The 25,325-nt window shown below is 40.4% G+C and overlaps 1 protein-coding gene across 4 annotated transcripts in view; it reads left to right on the top strand.

Moving 5' to 3' along the window:
* TMEM245 (transmembrane protein 245) overlaps positions 1-25,325 on the top strand; it is a 108,725-nt gene that overhangs the window by 69,070 nt on the left and 14,330 nt on the right. For 2 of the 4 annotated variants that reach the window (XM_045882869.3, XM_045882870.3), the window contains 3 exons: positions 19,176-19,276; positions 20,663-20,837; positions 23,282-23,476. In XM_045882869.3, the coding sequence (XP_045738825.1) occupies positions 19,176-19,276; positions 20,663-20,837; positions 23,282-23,476 (471 nt within the window). Of the gene's footprint in view, positions 1-8,293; positions 8,526-19,175; positions 19,277-20,662; positions 20,838-23,281; positions 23,477-25,325 lie in introns of those variants that run through there. The other 2 variants (XM_054509337.2, XM_045882871.3) reach the window with 2 other exon arrangements.

Below are 25,325 nucleotides of genomic sequence, written 5' to 3'. Positions count from 1 at the left end.
ACTTCCAGAGAGTTACTTCCTTTTCCTGAAATAACCTTTATTAACACTGACTCTTATTCTCAAAAAAGCTTTTCTGTTTTCAAATCACGGTTCTTGAATTTTCTCTTGTCCTGCTTTCTTAGAGTGAACCACTGGTCAACTGTCCTCTGTCATTCCAGTCAATTTTGTTTTCATACCAAATATGCCACCTCCTTTGTTTTAAACTTAATTCTTTAATGTCACGGTTGCTTGAATTGGTAAGCCAAGCTGTGATTTGTACGTTGGTCCGGCTGGTTGAAAGCACATATCCTGGAGCCCCTGCTGGCTCAGTTGGTGGAACAGGTGACTCTTGATCTCAGGGTTGTGAGTTCGAGCTCCACGTTGGGTATATAGTTTACTTAAAAATAAAATCTTTAAAAGAGCAAGCAAGCAAGCACGCACGCACATATCCTTCTGGTGTACCATGGTGCCTTCTTCCAGGAGTTGCTGGTTGGGGCAGAAGATTGTGAGTTTAATTTGTGACACTGTTAGGACTGTTCAGATGGACACATGAGGTTGGCAGCTAAAAATTCAGGCCTTTGACTCATCAAGGGAATTTGAGGTTACAAAGAGTATGGTCACATCTCTAGGGAGAGGAAATATAGATGTGCCTTTTCATAAATTAGATTTGCCTTATCTTCCTGGGATTGTACACACCATGCACTGTAGCAGTAGCCCATGTCTTGGTTCCAAAGGATACTGGTATAAAAACCATTCATTTTAACAAATTTTTAATTTTGGAAAAAGTTTAAACCCTCAGTACCAGAACTATAATCCTAATGGTTGTCAAAACTGAAAAATACAGTACGGACTAGATAACTCGTAATCTAGTTACTAGATAACTTGAGTAATATCTTACTCCCTGGACCATTTGTGTAACCACACTATATCAAGTTATGTAGATTAAAGATTATAACTCAGGACAGTTTTTAGCGGTCCAAGTGCTTTTTGTCTCTTTCTTTACTGGGTCAAATTCAAGACCTAAAATGGACAGGTTTTACCTAGATGCCTCTGAAGAACCTTCTCACAGGTGTAAGATAACAATGAGTTCTAGTTCTCAGAGCTCTTGTCAGAGTTTTCATTCTGAAGGATTGTGTTCAAGACGGAATATGTTTCTTCATGGACAAAGATTTTAAGAGGAAAAATATTATACAAGTGAATATGAAAATGTTATAAAGTCCTGAGAGTGCAATTTGGTCTGCAAATCATCAATGAAATCAGACTTCATAAACATCAACCATTAGTCGTCATCACTGTTATGGTCAAGTGAAAATTATTCAACTCATTTTATATGATCCATCAGTAAGTTGAAAGTGGAATTGAAATTGAGAGTTAACTGCATGGCCAGGCAGCCAAAGTGTCTAGGCTCTCGAAGCTTTTCCTTCCGAAATATGTGGCTACTTTATGCTCACTGTCTCATTGAATTTTTGAACCTCAGTTATGATTCTCAGTTCTGAATAAGTAAGTGTTTCTTCTAAATTGAATATGTTTGTGTATTCATTTGGATTTCCATTTCATGAATTTTTGAGTTAGTGGCATGCCTCTCTTTTCCCCAAACCATTGTCGTCCCTGTAGAGCATGTTGTGTCCTGAATGTTTGCATCACACCCTTCTCCCCCGATGCTCCCATTCTGCTTGCTCTGGTGGAGATATTGCACATTACTAAGTTGCATGTTGTCACGGCCTCCGTGCAATTTAGTGTGTGTGATATTTTCACATGAGTGCATGCACACGGGTATGGCTCTTGCTTGTGGGATTACAACTTTTCAGTGCTGGTGGGTGGGAGTCCTACTTACGAATTGGATGGGAGAATGTATGTACTGTGAGATTTATTTTTTCTTTTTTTTTTTTGTTTTTTGGAAAGTGAATGTGCTTCTTACCTCTACCCCCCCCCCCCCAACTCTGGAAAATTAAAAGTATTTGGGTTAAAAAAAAAAACCTGTGTCAATCATTCAGTAAATCAGTATTTCTATTTTTGACTTTGAACAAATTAAATATTGGTTGGAAAGAAATTCTCAGGAATTTAAGGTTATAAACATTTGTTTAAATTAAAATGTATAAGGAAGAGTTTAAAGCTGTAAGAAAATGTATTTTCATTTATTTGAAGAGGTAGCTCTCCTAATACTAGAAGAGAGAGACAAAATCTCTTATGCATATTTGGGAAGATCAAATTAACTGAAGTTCTTAAGTAATAACCCACTCAGTAAAAATAATGCCTTTTTAAACTACTTGATTATAGATTGGTCTAATAATCTTAAACCTTTATGTCAAGTTTCCAAGGAAATGACTTAAGAAACTTTGTCTTGTATTTAGTTTCCCATTGTGATGCTTTAAAAATTGTTAAATTAATTTTAATAGCCTTATAATTGAATTAGTGTTGAGATACAAATGTTTGCTATTTGTCTATATGATTGAAACAGCCCCTTGTTAATTTTTTAGTTAGCATTAGAGTAAGCATCCGTGATCAGTGGGCACTGTCAAAGACACAAAACCATGTATTGGGGTGCCTGGGTGGCTTAGTTGGTTAAGCGTCTGCCTTCAGCTCAGGTCATGATCTCAGGGTCCTGGGATTGAGCCCCACATCGGGCTCCTTGCTCAGCGGGAAGCCTGCTTCTCCCTCTCCCTCTGCTGTTCCCTCTGCTTGTGGTCTCTCTCTCTCTGTCAAATAAGTAAATAATCTTTAAAAAAACAAAAAACCCCAAAACCGTGTATTAATGTATAAAAATATTGAATTAATATTTCTACTGCCAAGAATTGCAGTTGATTGAATGTGATGTCACTGTTGTATGCATCTGTGTGTGACAGTGACTCACTGTTTTTTCCAGTGGGGATGGAAGGCTTCCACAGAAGCGGCCTCTCTCTGTGCTTCTCAGCAGCACACGAGGTCTGCTCGTGCAGCCTGACCATTCCCCTCTGCAATGGGGAAATCCAGTGTCAACCAGGTTTCTGTACACTTCACCGTGGAGCTGGGTCTCTGGGGCAGATGAACCAGGAAATGGAAGGAGATGTAACTTTTCTTTCTTTTTTATTTTTTAAAGATTTTATTTATTTGTTTAATTGACAGAGAGAGAGACAGCGAGAGAGGGAACGCAAGCAGGGGGAGTGGGAGAGGGAGAAGCAGGCTTCCCAAGGAGCAGGGGGCCCGATGCGGGGCTCTATCCCAGGACCCTGGGATCATGATCTGAGCCGAAGGCAGTCGCTTAACCAACTGAGCCACCCAGGCACCCCGAGATGTAACTTTTCAAGAGAGGTTAGGTGGTAATGAGGAGAGCTGGGGGGATACTTTTCCCTGATTGCCAATTTTATCTGCTGTGTTTCTGGAAGCTGGCCTACCCTGTCTACTCCCTAGCCTTACCTGGAGGAGCAGTATATTGTAGTGAGGGTAGAACACTGGTAAGGTCATGCTCATGGCTGTTTCCTGAGGGAACAGTAATCTGGTAAGTCTTCCTGTTTGACCTTTAGAAAGAAAAAAGGGCAGAACCAGTGTAAGGAAGTGTTGGGAGTAGGCAGAATTTGATTTTGGACTCTTTTCTTCTTCCTTAGACCTGTGCACTCTACTTATCTATGGTCTAGAGCCTGGTGTCCTCTGAGGGCATAGAGCTTCTTGACTGTGGCTTATCGTTCTCTCCAGCCCCCTCCTTGCTTCAGTCTCATTCCATTAATCCAGGTCGTCTGATCAAATCCTGGGTTGTCTGGCCAATTTTCTCTTACTTGTTTAGAAAAGTAACAACACCCCTTCTTCTTCTTCTTTTTTTTAAGCTTCCTCACCATCTCTCCCCACAAGAACACCCTTTTGGTCAGAAATGAGAGAGGGCTGAGAGCTGAAGGAAAGTATTAGCTAGCTTGTAAAAGAGTTGTCATCTTAGAGTTTAGTTTGTAAAGGGTGAGGAGAGAGCTGGTTAAGAATTAAATCCTAATCTAACCAGGCATTTTTTTTTAAAGATTTTTAGAAAATATTTATTTATTAGAGAGAGCATGAGTAAGGGGAGGGGCAGAGGGAGAAGCAGACTCCCCGCTGAGCAGAGAGCCCTACGTTGGGCTAGATCCCAGGACCCAGGGATCGTGACCTGAGCCGAAGGCAGACACTTAACTGACTGAGCCACCTAGGTGCCCCCAGGCATTTTTTTTTTTTTTTTTTAAGATTTATTTATTTGAAAGAAGAGAAAACGTGAACGAGGGGAGGAGCAGAGGGAGAGGGACAAGCAGATTCCGTGCTGAGTGGGAAACCCGATGCAGGGCTCAAGCCCACGACCCCAAGATCATGACCTGAGCCAAAATTAAAGAGACAGACACTCAACCGACTGAGCCACCCAGGTGCCCCTAACCAGGCATCTGAAACTAGTTCAAGTTCCTGGTGCAGAGGAGTTAGATATATAGTTCACCCCTGAACAATGTAGGGGTTAAGGGACACCAACTCCTTGCACTGCCGAAAATTTGTGTATGACTTTTGACTCCCCAGAAACTTAACTACTATAGCTTCCTGTTGACCAGAAGCCTTACTGATAACATAAACAGTCAATTAACACATATTTTGTGTGTTATACTTGTTTTATACTGTATTCTTACAGTATAGTAACCCAGAGAAAAGAAAATGTTATTAAGGAAATCATAAGGAAGTGAAGATATATACCAGATTGAAAAATATCCCCATATAAGTGGATCCACATAGTTCAAACCCATGTTGTTTAAGGATCAACCATGTAGTTGTGTAAACGACGCATGGACACACACCTTTAGTGCCATATAGTATAAATCCACAATAGTGTTTATTAGGGGAAAACTTAGACAATAACTGCTTGTGAATGAACTTGGAATTTTTATTCACAGAGAAGTATGCTTAGGTGGGGCCTGACTGGATTGGATGCACTGGAGCCTGCCTTCCAGTTGAGGGGAAACCCTGCCCTTTATGGGTCTGCATGTAGCATGGGGCAAGGGAACGTCTATAGGACTATCTAACAGTAGAAGGTTTCTGAATGAGGCTGTGGCCTTGTTAGAAAGGGGGAGCTTCCAGCTCTGTGGCTGGTATCAGTCTCATCCCTTGAGCTAAATCAGACTTGTTGCACCAGCTTGACTGAGCTACCAAAAGAGGGGAGGAAAAGGGCATCCAGGGTCTTCTGAATTTGATTCTCTTAAACTGCTGAGTGTTAGGAAAGCCTGGAGATGTAGTTGGAGAACAATGTCAATGATCTTTGAAGAATCACTGAAAAAAGAGGTCCCAGAAGACTGGGCACAGGCAAACACCCTATTCAAGAGAGAGGACTGAAGTAGACAGTAGAGGAAAACTAAATGTTACATGTATATTAACCTGATGAACTTGATGCAGGCTTTCCGTGAATTTCTATAGTAGATGCTTGATCATATGGTTGTGAACAGTTATAAAGGGAAGGGTAACTTCCAATGGCACCATGCGTTCGTGCAGCACAAGTCCTACGTAACCACCCTTAGAAAATGCCGCAAGTCAGAGCTTTTGTGATTTTTGCAGATTTTTTTTTTTAATTTTATTTTGATGAAGTATATCATAGTGTCTTTCTTTGATGACAAGATAGGAAAATGCTCACTGAATTTGAGTATCCAAAAGTGTTGATTAATGGGTTGATATCAATGAGTGAATGAAATGAGTGAATGATGATTATAAGGAATAAATACTCTTTGCATTGATTAAACTAGTGATTTCTGGTAACCCATTCAAACTGTATTGTGCATGCCATTAATTATGTGCCAGATAAAGTTGTATTTGATTTGATTATGAGAATGAACAATTCCTAGCAGTCTCTGAATTTTAGGTTCCAAAGAACCTGAGAGATGAGTGATTATATACACTGTGTTTTGGGTTTTTGCTTATGTAGCTTCATCAGTACCTTACAATTTAAAATTATTAATCTAAGACTTTGTGGTATGCTTCTTCTACTCCCAGCTTTGCCACACCCCGTATCTCTTTAGGACACAGCAAAAATTGGTATACTTCCAAAAACTGCAAGGAGAAAAAAGAAAGTTACTGTGTGCATTATTTTTAGCCTTACTAAAATGCTAATTGGTAATAATGACACAATTCTCTAATAGCACCAACTTAATTGCGTGCTTACTGTGCACCAGTCCCTAAGCTTATCACTTTAGTTGCATTATTAATCTTCATAATAACCTCAGGAAGTGAATGCTTGTCTCTGTTTTACAATGAAGGAAAGCGAAGCTCAGAGAGGTTTTACAGTTTTGAAGATCATGCCACTAATCAGTGACAGAACTGATTCCAGAGCAGTTGGTGACAGACCAGAGCTCTTTCAGGTCTTGTGACTCCCATTTCTGTATTCTTGCTGCCCAATCCACATCCTGTTCGCCTTCCTTGAACATTTCTCATGTATTACCTCATTCTTGACTGTTGGCTTCCTCACCGCCACTCCTTTCGTTTCATTCATTACCTCTCGGAGTCTAGTAACTTCTGGGCTCATGACCTCCAGTTCTGTCCCTTCTTTCATCCATCCTCTACCTGACATTTGCTGAGTACCCGCTGTGCGCCAAGCACTGAGTTACACGCTTTGCATATATTATTTCATCGATTTCCTCTTGGGTCCCCTCATTCATCCAGAAAAGAGACCTCTGGTCAGATATCAAGAGAATCTTTTAATCTGGGAGTGTAGTTCAGTTTTTTAAAAAATGAAGGCAAAAAAAAAAAGGCTCAAAATGAGGGCTTGAGTTCTTCCAAGTAAAAAGGCAATAACGAAATTGTTGGATCTGTACTAGATCAGTCTGGTGCACTAACTCCCAGTCCAGGCACCCGACTCACTAGAAGCCCAACGTTTGGTGCCGCAGTGGTTCATAGAGCTCTCCATAGAGTTGTGCCAGCAAGGCATGGATGTACACACTGTGGGCACTGTGTGTGCCGGGTCACATCTCTCATTGCTCCTCTCCCCGTCCTCGTGTTCTACCTCTACTTTCCAGAACATTTCACTCTAATAGGCTGAATAGGACCCCAGTTTGTCTCAGGATGGGTATACTGAGCCCCAGCCCCCTTTGGAAGTGGGCAGCTAGGATGGCCACTATGGAACAGTGGCCCTGGCAGAACCAGATGTGGGTGTCACGCGGCTGCTCAGGCTTCTGTTGGTGGTGTCTGGGCTTTGAGAACCATTAAGTACGTGTTTGGCCTGCAGGTGAATATCTTAGTAATATTTAATAGGAATCTGGATACCAAAAATATATCCTTATCCAACATTTTGAGCTTTAGTGAGTTGGGTGCCTTGACTGGGAGTTAATATACCAGATCAATCTAGTACCCAGATCCAACAATGTCCAGAAAGAGTTTTCTTGCCTTTTAACTGTAAATAGCTCAGCACCATCCCCCCCCCCCCAGCCCCGGCCTCCGCCCTCAGTTTGAGCTTTCTTCTTCTTCTTCTTCTTTTTTTTTTTTTTAAAGAGATGTGCATATGCACCTTCAGTTTAACAGATTTATCTGATTTTTGACCGGGACTCTTTTCTGGAGGAATGAGGGGACCCAACAAGGAGTCAGTGGAACCACACAGGCAAAGCATGTTAACAGCACTTGGCACGTAGTGGGTTGTATTAGTTTCTGATTGTGGCTATAACATGACCATAAGCTTATTGGCTTAAACCACATAGATTTTTTTTTTTTTTTATCTGACATTTCTGGAGGTCAGAAGTCCTCTAAAATTAGGGTGTCAGCAGGGCTGTGTTCTTTCTGGAAGGTTTAGGGGACAGTCTGTTTCCTTGCCCTTTCCAGCTTCTGGAGGCTGCCTGCATTCCTTGGCTCATGGTCCTCTCTCCATGTTCAAAGCCAGCAGTGTAGCATTTTCAAATGTCTCTTTCTCTCTGACCTCTGCTTTTGTCCTCATGTCTTCTCTAAGACTCTCCTGCTTTCCTCTTTTTATAAATTGTTTTATTGAGATAAAATTCATATACATGAAATTCACCATTTTAACCATTTTTAAAGCATACAGTTCAGTGGTTTTAGTATATTCACAATTTGTGCATCCATCACCACTGTCTTCTATCACAGCCTCCTTCTTATAAGGACTTCTATGATTACATTGGGCCTACTCAGTAATCCAGGATAATCTCCCTAATCTCAGAATGCTTAGCTTAATCCCATCTGCAAAGTCCCATTTGCCATGTAAGGTAACATATTCACAGGGCCTGGGCATTAGGATGTAGATATTTTTGTGGGGCTGTTATTCAGCCTACCACACAGGTACTTAGCAAACGTTAGTGTCTCTTGAACTTACCTTCTCAATTCAGATACACTAAGCTGTTGTACTAAAACTTTCTAGAGTTTTCATCATCAGAATCCTCTGAGCATTAATGAAGTATACTGTTCTCAAGAAATAGAACTGTAGGGGGCGGAGCAAGATGGCGGAGGAGTAGGAGACCTGGATTTCGTCTCCTCTCAGGAATTCAGCTGGATAGGGGTCAAACCATTCTGAACACCTACAAACTCAACAGGAGATCGAAGAAAAGAAGAGCAACAACTCTCTGAACAGAAAAGCGACCACTTTCTGGAAGGTAGGATGTGCAGAGAAGTGAATCTGAGGCAATATTCGGGAGGATAGACGGCGGGGGAGGGGCCTCTGTCGGCCGCTTCTGGCAAGTGATGGAACTGCGGAGCACAAAATCGGAACTTTTAAAAGTCTGCTCTGCTGAGGGATGTCACTCTGGTGGCTAAGGCGGGGTGGAAACCTCACAGGACACTGTGGTCTCAGGACCCTCGGGGTCACAGAAAGACCGGGGGTGCCTGAGTGTGGCAGAGCTCCCAGGGATTGGAGCGGGGAAGCCGGCTGCAGAGACGGAGCCCTGGCACGGGCTTTCAGCTCGGGGTTGCCATAAACCGTGATCCGCGGCACAGTCGGGCCACTGCTCCTCCAGCAGGGACCCAACAAGCGGCAGATCCGGGGAGACTCACCTTCCTCCCCCGGGAGGAGTGGCGTGGGAGCACACCGCAGGGATCTGCGGGATTTGGAGACTCCAAACTGGGTCGGGTGCCGGAGATAGAAACACGCGGTCACAGGCCGGGTGAGCACCGAGTGCGGCCGGAGACCGGGGAGACAGGAGTGACTGACGGCTTTTCTCTGGGGGCTCACTGAGGAGCGGGGCCCCGAGTTCTCGGCTCCTCCGGGGTGGGGATTGGGAAGCCGCCATTTTCACTCTCAGCCTCCAAAGCCGTACGGAAAGCTTGCAGGGAACAAAAGCTCCCGAGAGCAAACCCGAGCAGATTACTTAGCCCGGACCGGGCAAGGGCAGGGCACTTCCGCCTTGGCAAAGACTTTTGGAAACCACAGCAACAGGCCCCACCCCCAGAAGATCAGCGAGAACAGCCAGCCAAGACCAAGTCTACCGATCAATGAGAACGGCAGAACTCCAGCGCTAGGGGAATAATGCACATAGAATTCATGGCTTTTTTTTACCATGATTCTGTAGTCTTTCAAAGTTAAGTTTTTTTTTAACTTTTTTTCTTTTGAATTTTTCTTTTTCCCCTTTTCAACCAACATCTTATCAATCCCTTTTAAAAAATTTTTTTTTATTTTTCATTTTTATTTTTCATTTTAGAGTCATATTCTATCCCTTCATAGTAGTTACCCATATTTTTGGCATATATATATAAGTTGTTCTCTCTTTAAAATTTTGAGATAGTTTCTTCTAACAGATCAAAATATACCCTAAATCTCTAGTGTATGGTTTTTTCCCTACTCCCCTGCCTGATCACATTCTCTCCCTTCTTTTTTTTTTAAATCCTCTTCTTTCTTTTTTCAAACAACTTCTTATCAATTCCTTTTATAAAATTTTTGATAATTTCCATCTTTACAGTCATATTCCATCCCTTCATCATATCAACCCTTATTTTTGTACATATATAAGTTTTTCTTTCTTTAAAATTTTGGGAGGCACTTTCTTCTAACAGACCAAAATACACCCAAAATCTAGTGTGTGGCACTGATCTATATACATACAGCCTGATCATATTTGATCACATTCTGTTTTTTTTTGTTTCGTTCTGTTTTTGTTTGTTTTTATCTTTTTCTCTTTTTTTTTCTTTTTCTTTTTTCTCTCTTTCCCTTTCTTTTCCCACTGCTTCAGGTCTTTTCTGATTTGTTTAGAATATATTTTCTGGGAACATTGTTACTCTGCTAGCATTTTGCTCTCTCATTAATCTATTCTCCCCTGGACAAAATGACAAAACGGAAAAAATCACCTTAACAAAAAGAACAAGAGTTAGTACCGACTGCCAGGGACCTACTCAATATGGACATTAGTACGATGTCAGATCTAGAGTTCAGAATCATGACTTTAAAGATACTAGCTGGGCTTGAGAAAAGCATGGAAGTTATTAGAGAAACTCTTTCTGGAGAAATAAAGGAACTAAAATCTAACCAAGTCGAAATCAAAAAGGCTATTAATGAGGTGCAATCAAATATGGGGGTGCTAACTGCTAGGATAAATGAGGCAGAAGAGAGAATCAGTGATATAGAAGACCAAATGATGGAAAATAAAGAAGCTGAGAAAAAGATAAGCAACTACTGGATGACGAGGGCGGAATTCGAGAGAGAAGCGATACCATAAGACGAAACAACATTAGAATAATTGGGATCCCAGAAGAAGAAGAAAGAGAGAGAGGGGCAGAAGGTATAATGGAGCAAATTATAGCAGAGAACTTCTCTAATTTGGGGAAGGAAACAGGCATCAAAATCCAGGAAGCACAGAGAACCCCTCTCAAAATCAATAAAAATAGGTCAACACCCCGACATCTAATAGTAAAACTTACGAATCTCAGAGGCAAAGAGAAAATCCTGAAAGCAGCTCGGGAGAAGAGATATGTAACCTACAAGGGTAGAAACGTTAGATTGGCAAGAGACCTATCCACAGAGACCTGGCAGGCCAGAAAGGACTGGCAGGATATATTCAGAGCACTAAATGAGAAAAATATGCAGCCAAGAATACTTTATCCAGCTAGGCTGTCATTGAAAATAGAAGGAGAGATAAAAAGCTTCCAGGACAAACAAGAACTAAAGGAATTTGCAAACACGAAACCAGCCCTACAAGAAATCTTGAAAGGGATGTTCTAAGCAAAGAGAGAGCCTAAAAGCAACATAGACCAGAAAGGAACACAGACAATATACAGTAACAGTCACCTTACAGGCAATACAATGGCACTAAATTCCTATCTTTCAATAGTTACCCTGAATGTAAATGGGCTAAATGCCCCAATCAAAAGACACAGGCTATCAGATGGGGTTAAAAAACAAGACCCATCGATATGCTGTCTGCAAGAGACTCATTTTAGACCCAAAGACACCCCCAGATTGAAAGTGAAGGGGTGGAAAACCATTTACCATGCTAATGGACACCAAAAGAAAGCTGGGGTGGCAATCCTTCTATCAGACAAATTAGATTTTAAACCAAAGACTGTAATAGAAAAGAGGAAGGACACTATATCCTACTTAAAGGGTCTATCCAACAAGAAGATCTAACAATTGTAAATATCTATGCCCCTAACATGGGAACAGCCAATTATATAAGGCAATTGATAACAAAAGCAAAGAAACACATCGACAACAATACAATAATATTGGGGGACTTTAACAACCCCCTCACTGAAATGGACAGATCGTTTAAGCAAAAGATCAACAAGGAAATAAAGACTTTAAATGACACATTGGACCAAATGGACTTCACAGATATATTCAGAACATTCCATCCCAAAGCAACAGAATACACATTCTTCTCTAGTGCCCATGGAACATTTTCCAGAATCGATCACATCCTAGGTCATAAATCAGGTCTCAACCGGTACCAAAAGATTGGGATCATTCCCTGCCTATTTTCAGACCACAATGCTTTGAAACTAGAACTCAATCACAAGAGGAACGTTGGAAAGAACTCAAATACATGGAGGCTAAAGAGCATCCTACTAAAGAATGAATGGGTCAACCAGGAAATTAAAGAAGAATTTAAAAAATTCATGGAAACCAATGAAAATGAAAACACAACTATTCAAAATCTTTGGAATGCAGCAAAGGCAGTCCTAAGAGGAAAGTATATAGCATTACAAGCCTTTCTCAAGAAACAAGAAAGGTCTCAAGTACACAACCTAACCCTACACCTAAAGGAGCTGGAGAAAGAACAGCAGATAAAGCCTAAACCCAGCAGGAGAAGAGAAATAATAAAGATCAGAGCAGAAATCAATGAAATAGAAACTAAAAGAACAGTAGAACAGATCAACGAAACTAGGAGCTGGTTCTTTGAAAGAATTAACAAGATTGATAAACCCCTGGCCAGACTTATCAAAAAGAAAAGAGAAATGACCCAAATCAACAAAATCATGAATGAAAGAGGAGAGATCACAACCAACACCAAAGAAATACAAACAATTACAAGAACGTATTATGAGCACCTCTATGCCAGCAAATTAGATAACCTGGAAGAAATGGATGTATTCCTAGAGATGTATCAACTACCAAAACTGAACCAGGAAGAAATAGAAAACCTGAGCAGACCTATAACCACTAAGGAAATTGAAGCAGTCATCAAAAATCTCCCAAAAAACAAAAAGCCCAGGGCCAGATGGCTTCCCAGGGGAATTCTGCCAAACATTTAAAGAAGAATTAATACCTATTCTTCTGAAACTGTTCCAAAAAATAGAAATGGAAGGAAAACTTCCAAACTCATTTTATGAGGCCACCGTTACTTTGATCCCAAAACCAGACAAAGACTCCATTAAAAAGGAAACTACAGACCAATATCCCTGATGAACATGGATGCAAAAATTCTCACCAAAATACTAGCCAATAGTATCCAACAGTACATTAAAAGGATTATTGACCACGACCAAGTGGGATGTATCCCTGGGCCACAAGGTTAGTTCAACATCCGCAAATCAATCAACGTGATACAATACATTAACAAAAGAAAGAACAAGAATCATATGATCCTCTCAATAGATGCAGAAAAAGCATTTGACAAAGTACAGCATCCTTTCTTGATCAAAACTCTTCAGAGTATAGGGATAGAGGGTACATACCTCAATATCATAAAAGCCATCTATGAAAAACCTACAGCGAATATCATTTTCAATGGTGAAAAACTGAGCGCTTTCCCCCTAAGGTCAGGAACGCGGCAGGGTTTTCCACTATCACCACTGCTATTCAACCTAGTATTAGAAGTCCTAGCCAGAGCAATCAGACAACAAAAAGAAATCAAAGGCATCCAAATCGGCAAAGAAGAAGTCAAACTCTCACTCTTTGCAGATGATATGATGCTTTATGTGGAAAACCCCAAGACTCCACCCCAAAACTGCTAGAACTCATACAGGAATTCAGTAAAGTGGCAGGATATAAAATCAATGCACAGAAGTCAGTGGCATTCCTATACACCAACAACAAGACAGAAGAAAGAGAAATTAAGGAGTCGATCCCATTTACAATTGCACCCAAAACCATAAGATACCTAGGAATAAATCTAACCAAAGAGGCAAAGGATCTGTACTCAGAAAACTATAAAATACTCATGAAAGAAATGGAGGAAGACACAAAGAAATGGATAAACGTTCCATGCTCATGGATTGGAAGAACAAATATTGTGAAGATGTCAATGCTACCTAGAGCAATCTACACATTCAGTGCAATCCCCATCAAAATGCCATCCACTGTTTTCAAGGAAATGGAACAAATAATCCTAAAATTTGTATGGAACCAGAAAAGACCCCGAATAGCCAAAGGAATGTTGTAAAAGAAAAGCAAAGCCGGCGGCATCACAATTCCGGACTTCCAGCTCTGTTACAAAGCTGTCATCATCAAGACAGTATGGTACCGGCACAAAAACAGAGACATAGATCAATGGAACAGAATAGAGAGCCCAGAAATGGACCCTCAACTCAATGTCAACTCATCTTTGACAAAGCAGGAAAGAATGTCCAGTGGAAAAAAGACAAGTCTCTTCAACAAATGGTGTTGGGAAAATTGGATAGCCACATGTAGAAGAATGAAACTGGACCATTTCCTTACACCACACACAAAAATAGACTCCAAATGGTTGAAAGACCTCAGTGTGAGACAGGAGTCCCTCAGAATCCTAAAGGAGAACACAGGCAGCAACCTCTTCAACCTCAGCCGCAGCAACTTCTTCCTAGAAATATCGCCAAAGACAAGGGAAGCAAGGGCAAAAATGAACTATTGGGACTTCATCAAGATAAAAAGCTTTTGCCAAGCAAAGGAAACAGTCAACAAAACCTAAAGACAACCGACAGAATGGGAGAAGATATTTGCAAATGACATATCAGATAAAGGGGTAGTATCCAAAATCTATAAAGAACTCATCAAACTCAACACCCAAAGAACAAAGAATCCAATCAAGAAATGGGCAGAAGACATGAACAGACATTTTTCCAAAGAAGACATCCAAATGGCCAACAGACACATGAAAAAGTGCTCAATATCACTCGGCATCAGGGAAATCCAAATCAAAACCTCAATGAGATACCACCTCACACCAGTCAGAATGGCTAAAATTAACAAGTCAGGAAATGACAGATGTTGGTGGGGTTGCGGAGAAAGGGGAACCCTCCTACACTGTTGGTGGGAATGCAAACTGGTGCAGCCACTCTGGAAAACAGTGTGGAGGTTTCTCAAAAAGTTGAAAATAGAGCTACCATATGATCCAGCAATTGCACTACTGGGTATTTACCCCAAAGATACAAAAGTAGGGATCCGAAAGGGTACGTGCACCCCGATGTTTATAGCAGCAATGTCCACAATAGCCAAACTGTGGAAAGAGCCAAGATGTCCATCAACAGATGAATGGATACTGGACAGATGTGGTATATATATACAATGGAATATTATGCAGCCATCAAAAGGAATGAGATCTTGCCATTTGCAACGACGTGGATGGAACTGGAGGGTATTATGCTGAGCGAAATAAGTCAAACAGAGAAAGACATGTATCATATGACCTCACTGATAGGAGGAATTGTTAATCTCAGGAAACAAACTGAGGGTTGCTGGAGTGGGGGGTGGGGTGGGAGGGATGGGGTGACTGGGTGATGGACACTGGGGAGGGTATGTGCTCTGATGAGCGCTGTGAATTGTGCAGGACTGTTGAATCTCAGATCTGTACCTCTGAAACAAATAATGCAATATATGTTAAGAAAAAAAAAAGAAGGTAGCAGGAGTGGAAGAATGAAGGGGGGGAAATCAGAGGGGTAGACGAACCATGAGAGACAAGGGACTCTGAGAAACAAACTGATGGTTCTAGAGGGGAAGGGGATGGGAGGATGGGTTAGCCTGGTGATGGGTATTGAGGAGGGCACGTTCTGCATGGAGCACTGGGTGTTATGCACAAACAATGAATCATGGAACACTACATCTAAAACTAATGATGTATGGGGATTAACATAACAATAAAAAAAAAGAAATAGAACTGTAATAGCTCCATTTTATTGGGCACCCAGTATGCACTGGGTCAGTTAGGAGGGGATTTGGATGCATTGCCATTTAGCTTTTCGTGAGGTTGAATTGCTCTTTCTGCCAGTATTCACCCTCATAATACCATAAGTATGAAATTTAGCCTCATACCTTGAAGAGATGTGGTGTAATATAGCAGGCAGTGACTTCTGGCTGATCGTCCATGGACTGTACGTTTTCTTTGAATTGAGAAATCAAAGGAATTGCTGGTGTTTCTTATAGAATTAAAACATACCACATGACCCAGCATCTGCATTTCTAGGTACATACGAGAAGCAGTGAAAGCAAATGTCCATGCAAAGACTAGTGCTCGAATGTTCAGAGCAACATTATTCACAGTAGCCCCAAACCAGAAACAGCCCAAATGGCCATCAGCTGGTGATTCGATAAACAAATTGTGGTATATCCAAATAATGGAATACTACTCCACAATTAAAGAGAAACAGACTGCTGATGACAATGTGAGTGAATCTGAAAATACGGTAGTAGGTTGAAGAAACCAAACACAAAAGCTATATAATCAAAATGTGAATGTCTTTGACACTACTGAACTGTATTAAAAATGGTTAAATGGCAAATTTCTTGGTATGTATATTCTACCACATTTTTTTTAAAAAGCTACATAATGTATGATTGATTCTGTTCATACAAAATTCTAGAAAAGGCAAAACCATAGTGACCATAGTGACAGAGAACATACCTAGTTGTTGTCAGAGATCAGGGTTCAGGGAGGGGTAGACTATCCCGGGGCATAACATTTTAGGGTGATAGAAATGTTCTACATCTTGGCTGCAGTGGTGGTTCTGCAGCTGTATACATTTGCCAAAACTTATTGAATTAATACACTTAAAGATGAGTTTTATTGTTTATAAATTCTAGTTCAGTAAAGCCGATAAAAAGGAAAAAATGGCTAGGAATTTGATGGAGTTAAAAAAAAATTCTGTCTCCTAGTAAATTGTTAGGGGATTTGTCTTTCTGTTCTATAAAGCCTGTGTACCGGATCCTAAACAATAAGATGGAGCGGAATGCATTGCCTTTTCATCCCTCATTGGGTTATGTGAACACGTTTAGTAGCTGTAAACAGTATCTGATACGTTTAGGGTCCACAAAGTTACTTGAAAGTTTAATGAGAATGTTATCAACAATCAGTATTCCCAGAGGTAGAGGAAGGAAGACTGTGTGCTGTTTCCTACAAGTGGTCCTTTTTGGATTGAGTTTTGCCTACTTGCCACCCAGAGGGGTGATTCAGTTGAGATATTTCATTGCACCTTTGATATCAGCTTCATTTTGGTGTAGCAATTTTTGAATAACAGGTTGGTATAACATTTTGAATAACATAAGGTTGGTGAAAATATCTATATCTTTTCTCATTGATTTTCCCAGTTCTGGTCAAATACTTTACCTTTTTAAAAAATTTTATTTTATTTTTTATTTTTTTAAAGATTTTATTTATTTACTTGAGAGAGAGAGAGGAGATATAGCTAGAGAGAGCACGAGCGGGGAAGAGAGGGAGAAGCAGGGTCCCCGCGAGCAGGAAGCCTGATGCGGGGCTTGATCCCAGGACTCTGGGATCATGACCTGAGGCGAAGGCAGATGCTTAACTGACTGAGCCACCCAGGTGCCCCTGTGCTTTTTTTTTTTTTAAGACCTTATTCTTATTAATCTCCCTGGGGTATTTGACCTTAATATCATCCCCTTTTTCTCAAAAGCTGCTCTCTCCTTTGGTCTCTGGGAATACTGCACTCTAGTGATTGTCTCCCAACTGCAGGTGTGATTTCATTCTCTGTTTGGCTGGTGTATCTCTGTCCTTAGGTCCCCTGTGGGAACACAGCCAGTTGCCCCATTTTCTCTGGGTTTGTCCCTGGAGTATCTTATCCTTTCCCGTGATTAATCTCTTCTGGCACATCTCAAAGCTCTTTTCCCAAGTTCTCCATCAACTTTGTCTTTTACTTCTAGCTACCTCCAGGGTTCACCATCCTTATTTCTTTTTATTCTTTTTAAGATTTATTTGCGAGAGAGAGAATGAGAGACAGAGAGCATGAGAGGGAGGAGGGTCAGAGGGAGAAGCAGACTCCCTGCTGAGCAGGGAGCCCGATGTGGGACTCGATCCCGGGACTCCGGGATCATGACCTGAGCCGAAGGCAGTTGCTTAACCAACTGAGCCACCCAGGCGCCCCAACCATCCTTATTTCTTACCATTGCCCAAACTAAATATATTCCCCTTTCTTCCATGTCCTCTCATTTGGGGCTTTTCCATGCCCTTGAGACACTGCTGTTCTTTTCCCCTCAGGTTGAAAACCTGAAGCTCGGCTATTTTCCCTTTTTCCCCCATCTCCTCTATTTATTTACTGTTTGGATATTTTCTGTTTCCTCCCAGCTCTCTCCCTTCCTTTCAGCCTTTTTGATACCACTTTAATCTGTATCTTTATTGTCAGAGGTCACATGGCAATTCCACATTCTCGAGTGAAAGCTGCTGGTCAGCATGACAAAGGAGGTTTGACAATTTGGGGAGCCCTGTGTCACCGAGTCCATGTGTCAGAACCCTAGTAAATGACCGAATCTCTAGGTTCTGGAGCTTGACTTTGCTCTTACAGTCTATCTCTTGGGATGCTTTGGAAAAGTACGGTGTTTCCTTTTGTGTGTCCAGTGTCCCCTTTGCTGCCACAGCCTCTGATTTTTTAATGACAGCTTTTCCTTCCCTCATGAGTATATGCCCATGCTTCCCCTGTGCCCCGCAGAATCCTGGGTTTTGTAATTTTTAAGCTTGAGGATAACTTAATTTTGTAATTTTTAAGCTTTGGGATAACTTAAGGTTTGCTGCCTTTGTGCTCTCTTTGAGCAGTTATAATTTCTCCTCCTGACACAATAGTGCCTTAATCTTCCAACTGAAAACCAAAGCTGAAGCACCTGACATTGCAGATTTTCATGTACTTCATTCCTATTAATCACCAGTTATGTGGGTCTGTTTTTATCCCTTTTGTATTTTCCTCTCTGCTTTTACTTGGGAGGTAATAAGATTTTTTTTTTTCCATAAATTCTCTCCAAATGACTTGCATTTTTTGACAGCATTTGTAGAAGTGTCTTTGTAGGCTTGGTTGCAGAGTTGAAGGAACACGGGAAAATTTTGTAAATAAGACCCATGAAGTGCAAGTTATATTACCCTGCACTTGTTCTTCCCAAAGAGGAGAGCTGGCCACAGCCTATATTTCTTTTCTTTTTTTTTTAAGATTTTATTTATTTATTTGACACACAGAGAGATAGAGAACACTAGCAGGGGGGAGCAGCAGGCAGAGGGAGAGGGAGAGGCAGGCTCCCCGCCGAGCAGGGAGCCTGATGTGGGACTCGATCCCAGGACCCTGGGATCATGACCTGAGCCGAAGGCAGATGCTTAACCGACTGAGCCACCCAGGCGTCCCTCACAGCCTGTATTTCTTAAAATTTAACTGCATCCTCAGAAATAAGATGGTCATGCTTAATTTTTTTTTCCATTTATTTTGGCGGTGAAAGATGTGCTTCAGAAGTGAAAAGTTGATGAGTTATTTCAGTGAATAGGCTATTTTAAGGTGTTATATTTCAGTTATTTTTTTCATCAGAGAAATTTAGTTAAACATGAAGCCAGAGGCCTGGAAATATTGATTTTTCTGAATCACAATGTGATGCTGTGTTTATTTACTTTCCCTTTTATCTTTGGGCATTCTAGAGGAGTGTTTGATGCTTCCCTCAAAATGGCTGGCTTCTACGGATTGTACACATGGCTGACTCATACCATATTTGGCATCAATATTGTCTTCATACCATCAGGTAACAGTAGTATCATAACTTCCACTGTCCTCTGTTTAAGGAAAATTAAGCCATTTTCTGTACTTTGGGAAATGTCATCTTCCTCAAGCTTAAAATACTAAATTTTAGAGATCTAATCTAGTCCAGAATAGGAGCAGAAGTATGATTTGTAATGTGTATTTATGCTGTATTTCCAGTAGCTTGAACGATAACCCAGCACATAGAAAGCAGTGCATCAGTATTTGTTAAATGAGTGAATGTCCTAGCACTTAGCACAACACCTAGTATGTATGTACTTGGCACTCAGTAAATGTTTGAGTTGAACTGATTGGCAGGGAGCAATGAGTTGGTCAAATAGCTTTGTCCCCTGAAGGATACTGTCCCAGGGGCAAGATGAATGAGCTGCCTCCATACCCCGTAGGATCAATTCCATATGCTCATTCCATAAGCACCAGAATGGTTCAAAACCACCCTTTACTTTTTCCTCTACATTATTTCTGCTCCTCTTCTTCCACTTTTCCTTCCTTTATTTCTGTGGTTGCTTGACTTCCCAGATATATCTGCCTTCCACATTTACCCTCTACCACCATTTTTTCCCCTTTTGGTCCACACTCCCTTTCTTCCTTACATTCCCAAGTTCATTCATGTTCTTTCCTACTTCGCTGTCCACTAAGCCACCCTCTGATGTGCGAGCAGCCTGAGAACACATGGCGGTCGTTGTTTCATAACGACCTTGTGAAGCAGGCAGGGTCGGTGGGGTTCCTGTCGTAGAGATGAGAAACCACACGTTTTCCAAGGTCACATACCTGGCAGGACCAGAACTAGATCCACGTCTGCTTGACTCTTAGTCTGGAGGGGAGCCAGAGGAGAGAGCAAACACGCTGCTGTGGAAGGGGATGAGCTTGAAGTGAGTCCTTTGGCGATTAGGGCTTTTGGTTTTGTTTTTGTTTAAACTACATTTCATTTTTATTAGAAAGAAACAAGGTGAAGGATATACATTCATCTCTGAGGTTTAGAAACTAACTTCTAATTTGGCTTTGGACTCAGTATAAATTTGACCAATGCTTTACTGTTGCATTATAGGGTTGTATATTAATTAACTAACCATTGATTCAAAATAACAACTGCGGGACACTAGAATTTTGTTGCTTAAGAAGAGATTCATGAAAAGAAAAAGATTCATGAAGTAGACACATACTTTAGAAAGATTTTCAGCATCAGCTTTTGAGTTATATATCAGACCTTCATTTCACTAACAAATTCAGTTAAACGGGGCGTTATCATGCACTGAGTTTGTGTTTAACTTGTTTTGGTGTAATTGTTTAAGTAGGAGGAGCTAGTGCTTAGGTTCTGCTGTTTTGTTATTGTTTTAGTGGTGATGTTAAGTTGCTTTTCTTTTAATCTTAGCTTTAGCAGCAATCCTGGGAGCGGTACCATTTCTGGGGACATACTGGGCAGCAGTACCTGCAGTTCTAGACCTGTGGCTTACACAAGGCTTAGGGTGCAAAGCCATCTTACTGTTGGTTTTTCATCTCTTGCCAACATACTTTGTAGATACTGCCATCTATTCGGATATATCAGGGTAAGTATCCACAGAACTTCTCAAGTTGCTGGTGAATCATATCCAGGGATTTATGTGGCCTTGTTAAAGAAAGGTTGTTTTGTTTTATTTTCCCTTTTGGGGATGGGAAAAGGGACAGATGGTAGGATTTTTCAGTGAAGTAGTCTTTTGTGGTCCCACTGATCCAATCAGATTTTAATGTAATATAATTAATACTGTTTGCAAGGTATGCTATTTTGTTGTCTAAGTATTTACAATATATGAGACTCTGTTAACACAAAATTGTGAATAATCTTCTGTTTTAGTGATATTTAAGCTAGGAAAGAAATATTATTAGATGTACATAAAACATTTAAAGTACAGAAATGAGTTAGTGGTTATTTTTAGAACTTCTTTGCTTTTGGAGAAAAACATTTAGTTGTAGGTCTGAGGTTTTCCATGTGAAATCAAATCTCATCAAGTTAATGTCTGATAAGCAGAGAGCTCTCTTTACTTAAGATATTATAGTATGGGTCTAGGATGAGTACAGGTTAAATTGAAGACAGAATCCAAGCTTTGGCTATGTAATATAATAAATACTTGTTTTTTAGATTTTGGTATCTCTTAGAAATTGCATTAAGTAAATCAAGCCAATTCTTATTTAGTCACATATCCAGATTCACATTGCTTATTAGAATCTAGGATGTAACCAAATGCTGAATTTTCATCAGTTACTGAAGTTCAGAATATGCCTACTGAAACTGTCATAATAGTTAATATAGTAAAATTCACCATCACAGTAAGTGTAGATAAGGGCTCAGTTCATAGAAAGAGTACCCTTCAGTTAATTTGAGAATATACAGGGACAAATTATATGCCACCTTATTTTCTCTCTAGTAAGTTGAAGTAGAAAACAAATGATATATAACTACTCTGACGTCCCAAAGTTCCAGAGCAGAAAGAAACAAGCAACTCCATACACAAGCCTTAGGGAAACTTTTATGTCTAAAACTTGAGAGAGAAAATTAAAGACAAAAGGAGAACGTCAGAACGTGGTTAACTAGTGCTTAACAGTTGAAATTTAAATAGAGTAGTTATATGACTTATCGTTAAATGTTTTCATTTCTCTAAACTTTAAATTTTTTATTGAAGTTTCTAGCTAGAATTTAAGATTTTTATGTGATTTTTATCTTAATAATAAAATACTACCTTATTTAGCCAGCATTAGGAAATGAAAGAGTTTGTGTAAATTGTTTTATTTTTTAATAAATGAAGCCTTTATTTAAAAGCTTCCACACTTTTTTTTAAGCTTTAAGCATTTTTTTTTTTTTTAAAGATTTTATTTATTTATTTGACAGAGAGACAGAGACAGTGAGGGAGGGAACACAAGCAGGGGGAGTGGGAGAGGGAGAAGCAGGCTTCCTGCGGAGCAGGGGGCCCGATGCGGGGCTCGATCCCAGGACCCTGAGATCATGACCTGAGCCGAAGGCAGACGCTTAATGACTGAGCCACCCAGGCTCCCCAGCTTTAAGCATTTTTGATAGGAAATTTTTAGAAGTGTATTTTTAGGGAAAAAGCTTACTTACATAGCATACATATGTGGAATACTGCCCTAAATTTTTTTTTTTTTTTTAGAGTGAGGAAGATAGATTATGAATATAGTGTATTAGTTTCCTAAAGACTACCTCACCTTAAATCTTACTTATTGAACTGTAACATAGTACAGGACATTATTCCAGAGTTATTTGCCCCACAGTAAATTGTTCCAGTCACCTGTGTTTGAAAACTAGAAATAGAACATACTGTCTTTCCCAGTCCCTCTTATGTTAGTGGTCATTTGTTATTGTTATCACTGTGCGGAGCTGCTGTAACCTCTTACTGTATTCGGGTTATATAAGTGATCCTGTGATAAGCTGGAGAACAATTATGACTCTTGTGAGATAGAAATCTTGGGCTTTGTGACGGATAGTTTCTTCATGAGGCCCTTTATCATTACCCATGTTTAAAAACTATTTTACGATGTTGCCACAAGTCTAACCTATGAATAATGTGGATGCTATTGTATTGCTTTATAAAAAGCATAATTATTTGAATTATATGTAAATTGTGCCCATTTAACTATTCTTGTTGGAAGTAAACTCAACATGTGACTTTTGTAACCACTCCTCAGCCAACACTAACCTAGGTCAGGCATCCATGTAATGGGTGTAGGATATCTGCTAACAGTCTGACTTCACTCCCTCCATCGATGGACCTTATAAAAAGGCAGATGTTGTATGTGTTACATAGGTAAGAAAATGCTTGCATCTCAGTATTATTACAACCAACGTTGTTATCTGCACTGAAGTAATCTAAAGAAAGCTGGTCATGCAATCAAAGGCCTGGTGTGTTAGGAATGAACATAGTGTTAGAGATGTGTTTCAGATTTACTCCAAGGTTTATGTTTGTTAAAAGCCATGAGCTAATCTGTATGCTCTTTCTTCCAGAGGTGGGCATCCTTACTTGACAGGCTTGGCAGTGGCTGGTGGGGCTTACTACTTGGGCCTGGAAGGAGCAATCATTGGGCCCATACTTCTCTGCATACTCGTGGTCGCTTCTAATATCTATAGTGCCATGCTAGTGAGTCCCACGAATTCAGTGCCCACGCCAAACCAGACCCCGTGGCCTGCTCAGACTCAGCGGTGAGTTAAAGTAGAATGACCATGAACTCTGTGTGTGAAATTGAACTATCCCATGATTTATTTTTTTACATGAATGGTCTGTCAGGATACAGGTATTTCAGTGCACACGCTCTGCTGAAGATTGTAGAAGACTCTAAGTAGAAAACATTTGTTTGTAGACGTTTGGGTTTCAGATACCAGGAAATTTTAAAAACTAAATTGGGACAGAATTGTTCATGTCATGAAAGACCAAAATAAAAAAAAAAAAACATTTAAAAAACACTTGGGGACATGGTGTACCAGATTAAAGGTGGGGGTCAGGGAACAGGACAATCAAATGCAGTGCAGGCATCAGTGGACGGTCCTGGATTAGGGGTGGGGAGAATCGATAAAGAACATTTATGGAACAGTTGGAGAAATCTGAATATGGGCTATGTATTAAATAGTATTTTTATATCAGTGTTAAATTTCCTAGGCATGATAATGATACCTTGGTTGTATAGCAGAATATCCTTTAGGGGTAAGATGTCAAGATGTCTGCAACTTATTTTCTTTTTCTTTTTTTTTTTTTAAAGATTTTATTTATTTATTTGAGAAAGAGAGAATGAGAGACAGAGAGCATGAGAGGGAGGAGGGTCAGAGGGAGAAGCAGACTCCCTGCTGAGCAGGGAGCCCGATGTGGGACTCGATCCCGGGACTCCAGGATCATGACCTGAGGCAGTCACTTAACCAACTGAGCCACCCAGGTGCCCCTGCAACTTATTTTTAAATAGTTTAGCCAAAACTAATAGAGGGGAAGTGACAATAGCAACATACTAACAATTGTTGAGTCTAGATGAATGACATATGGTTAATTGCACTAGTCTTTCAATTTTTCTGTAGCTTTATAAAGCTGTAAAAAGTTGGGAAAAAATTCTGAGTATGCTAGTATGGAGTTATAACTTATTTTGCAAGTACAGACAGACAATTCATAATTGCTGTCATCTGCTGTCACCAACAGTTCATAAATTAAATTATAATGTAATATGAATTATAATTAAAAAGTTTTCCCTGATTGTGTCAAAATTTTACAAAGCTTTTTATTGAGGTTTATCTTCCATGGGCTGAGATGCACATCTTAAATATACAACAGATGGATTTTTTCAATACATATACCTATGTAAGCATCCCCTGTATTAAGGTATAGAGTATTTCCATTACTCTAGAAACCTTCCCCATACACCTTCTCAGTCAGACCCCTTCTCTGCTGGTAATCTGACCACTGTCACCTTAGATTGGCTTTGCCTCTTTTTGAACTTCACTTAACAGGAATCCTATATAGTAAGTACTCCTGAGTCAGGCTCTTCTGCTCAGCATTGTCTGTGACCTCAGCCACATTGTTGCATGGACCAGTCATCTTTTTCTCATGCTGCCTAGTATTCCAGTGCATGAGGATACCACAGTTTATTCATTGCAGTGTTGATGGACATTTGTGTACTTGCCAGTTTATTTTTTTTTTTTAAGATTTTATTTATCTAAGAGAGAGAGAGCACAAGCAGGGGGCAGGGCAGAGGGAGAGGGAGAAGCAGGCTCCTCCTTGAGCAGGGAGCCAGTGCGGTACTCCATTCCCACCCCTGGGATCATGACCTAAGCCAGAGGCAGACGCTTAACCGCCTGAGCCACCCAGGCGCCCCCTACTGGCCAGTTTCTTGTACTACATGTCTTCTGGCGGACGGGAGTACTTAGTTTGAGTATATACCAAGAAGTGGAATGGCTGGGTATACATCAGGTTTAACTTCAGAGGATACTACTTGTTAAACAGTTTTTCTTCATGATTGTACCAGAAATCACATGTTAACAACAGAAAAGTAAGATGGACTGTTAAGAATGA

This window comes from Mirounga angustirostris, unplaced genomic scaffold (assembly GCF_029215605.1).
Source record: "Mirounga angustirostris isolate CCGP_5_RB_7025 unplaced genomic scaffold, mMirAng1.0.hap1 SCAF_15, whole genome shotgun sequence".
NCBI classification, from domain to species: Eukaryota; Metazoa; Chordata; class Mammalia; order Carnivora; family Phocidae; genus Mirounga; species Mirounga angustirostris.
This window is presented reverse-complemented; position numbering and strand designations above follow the sequence as displayed.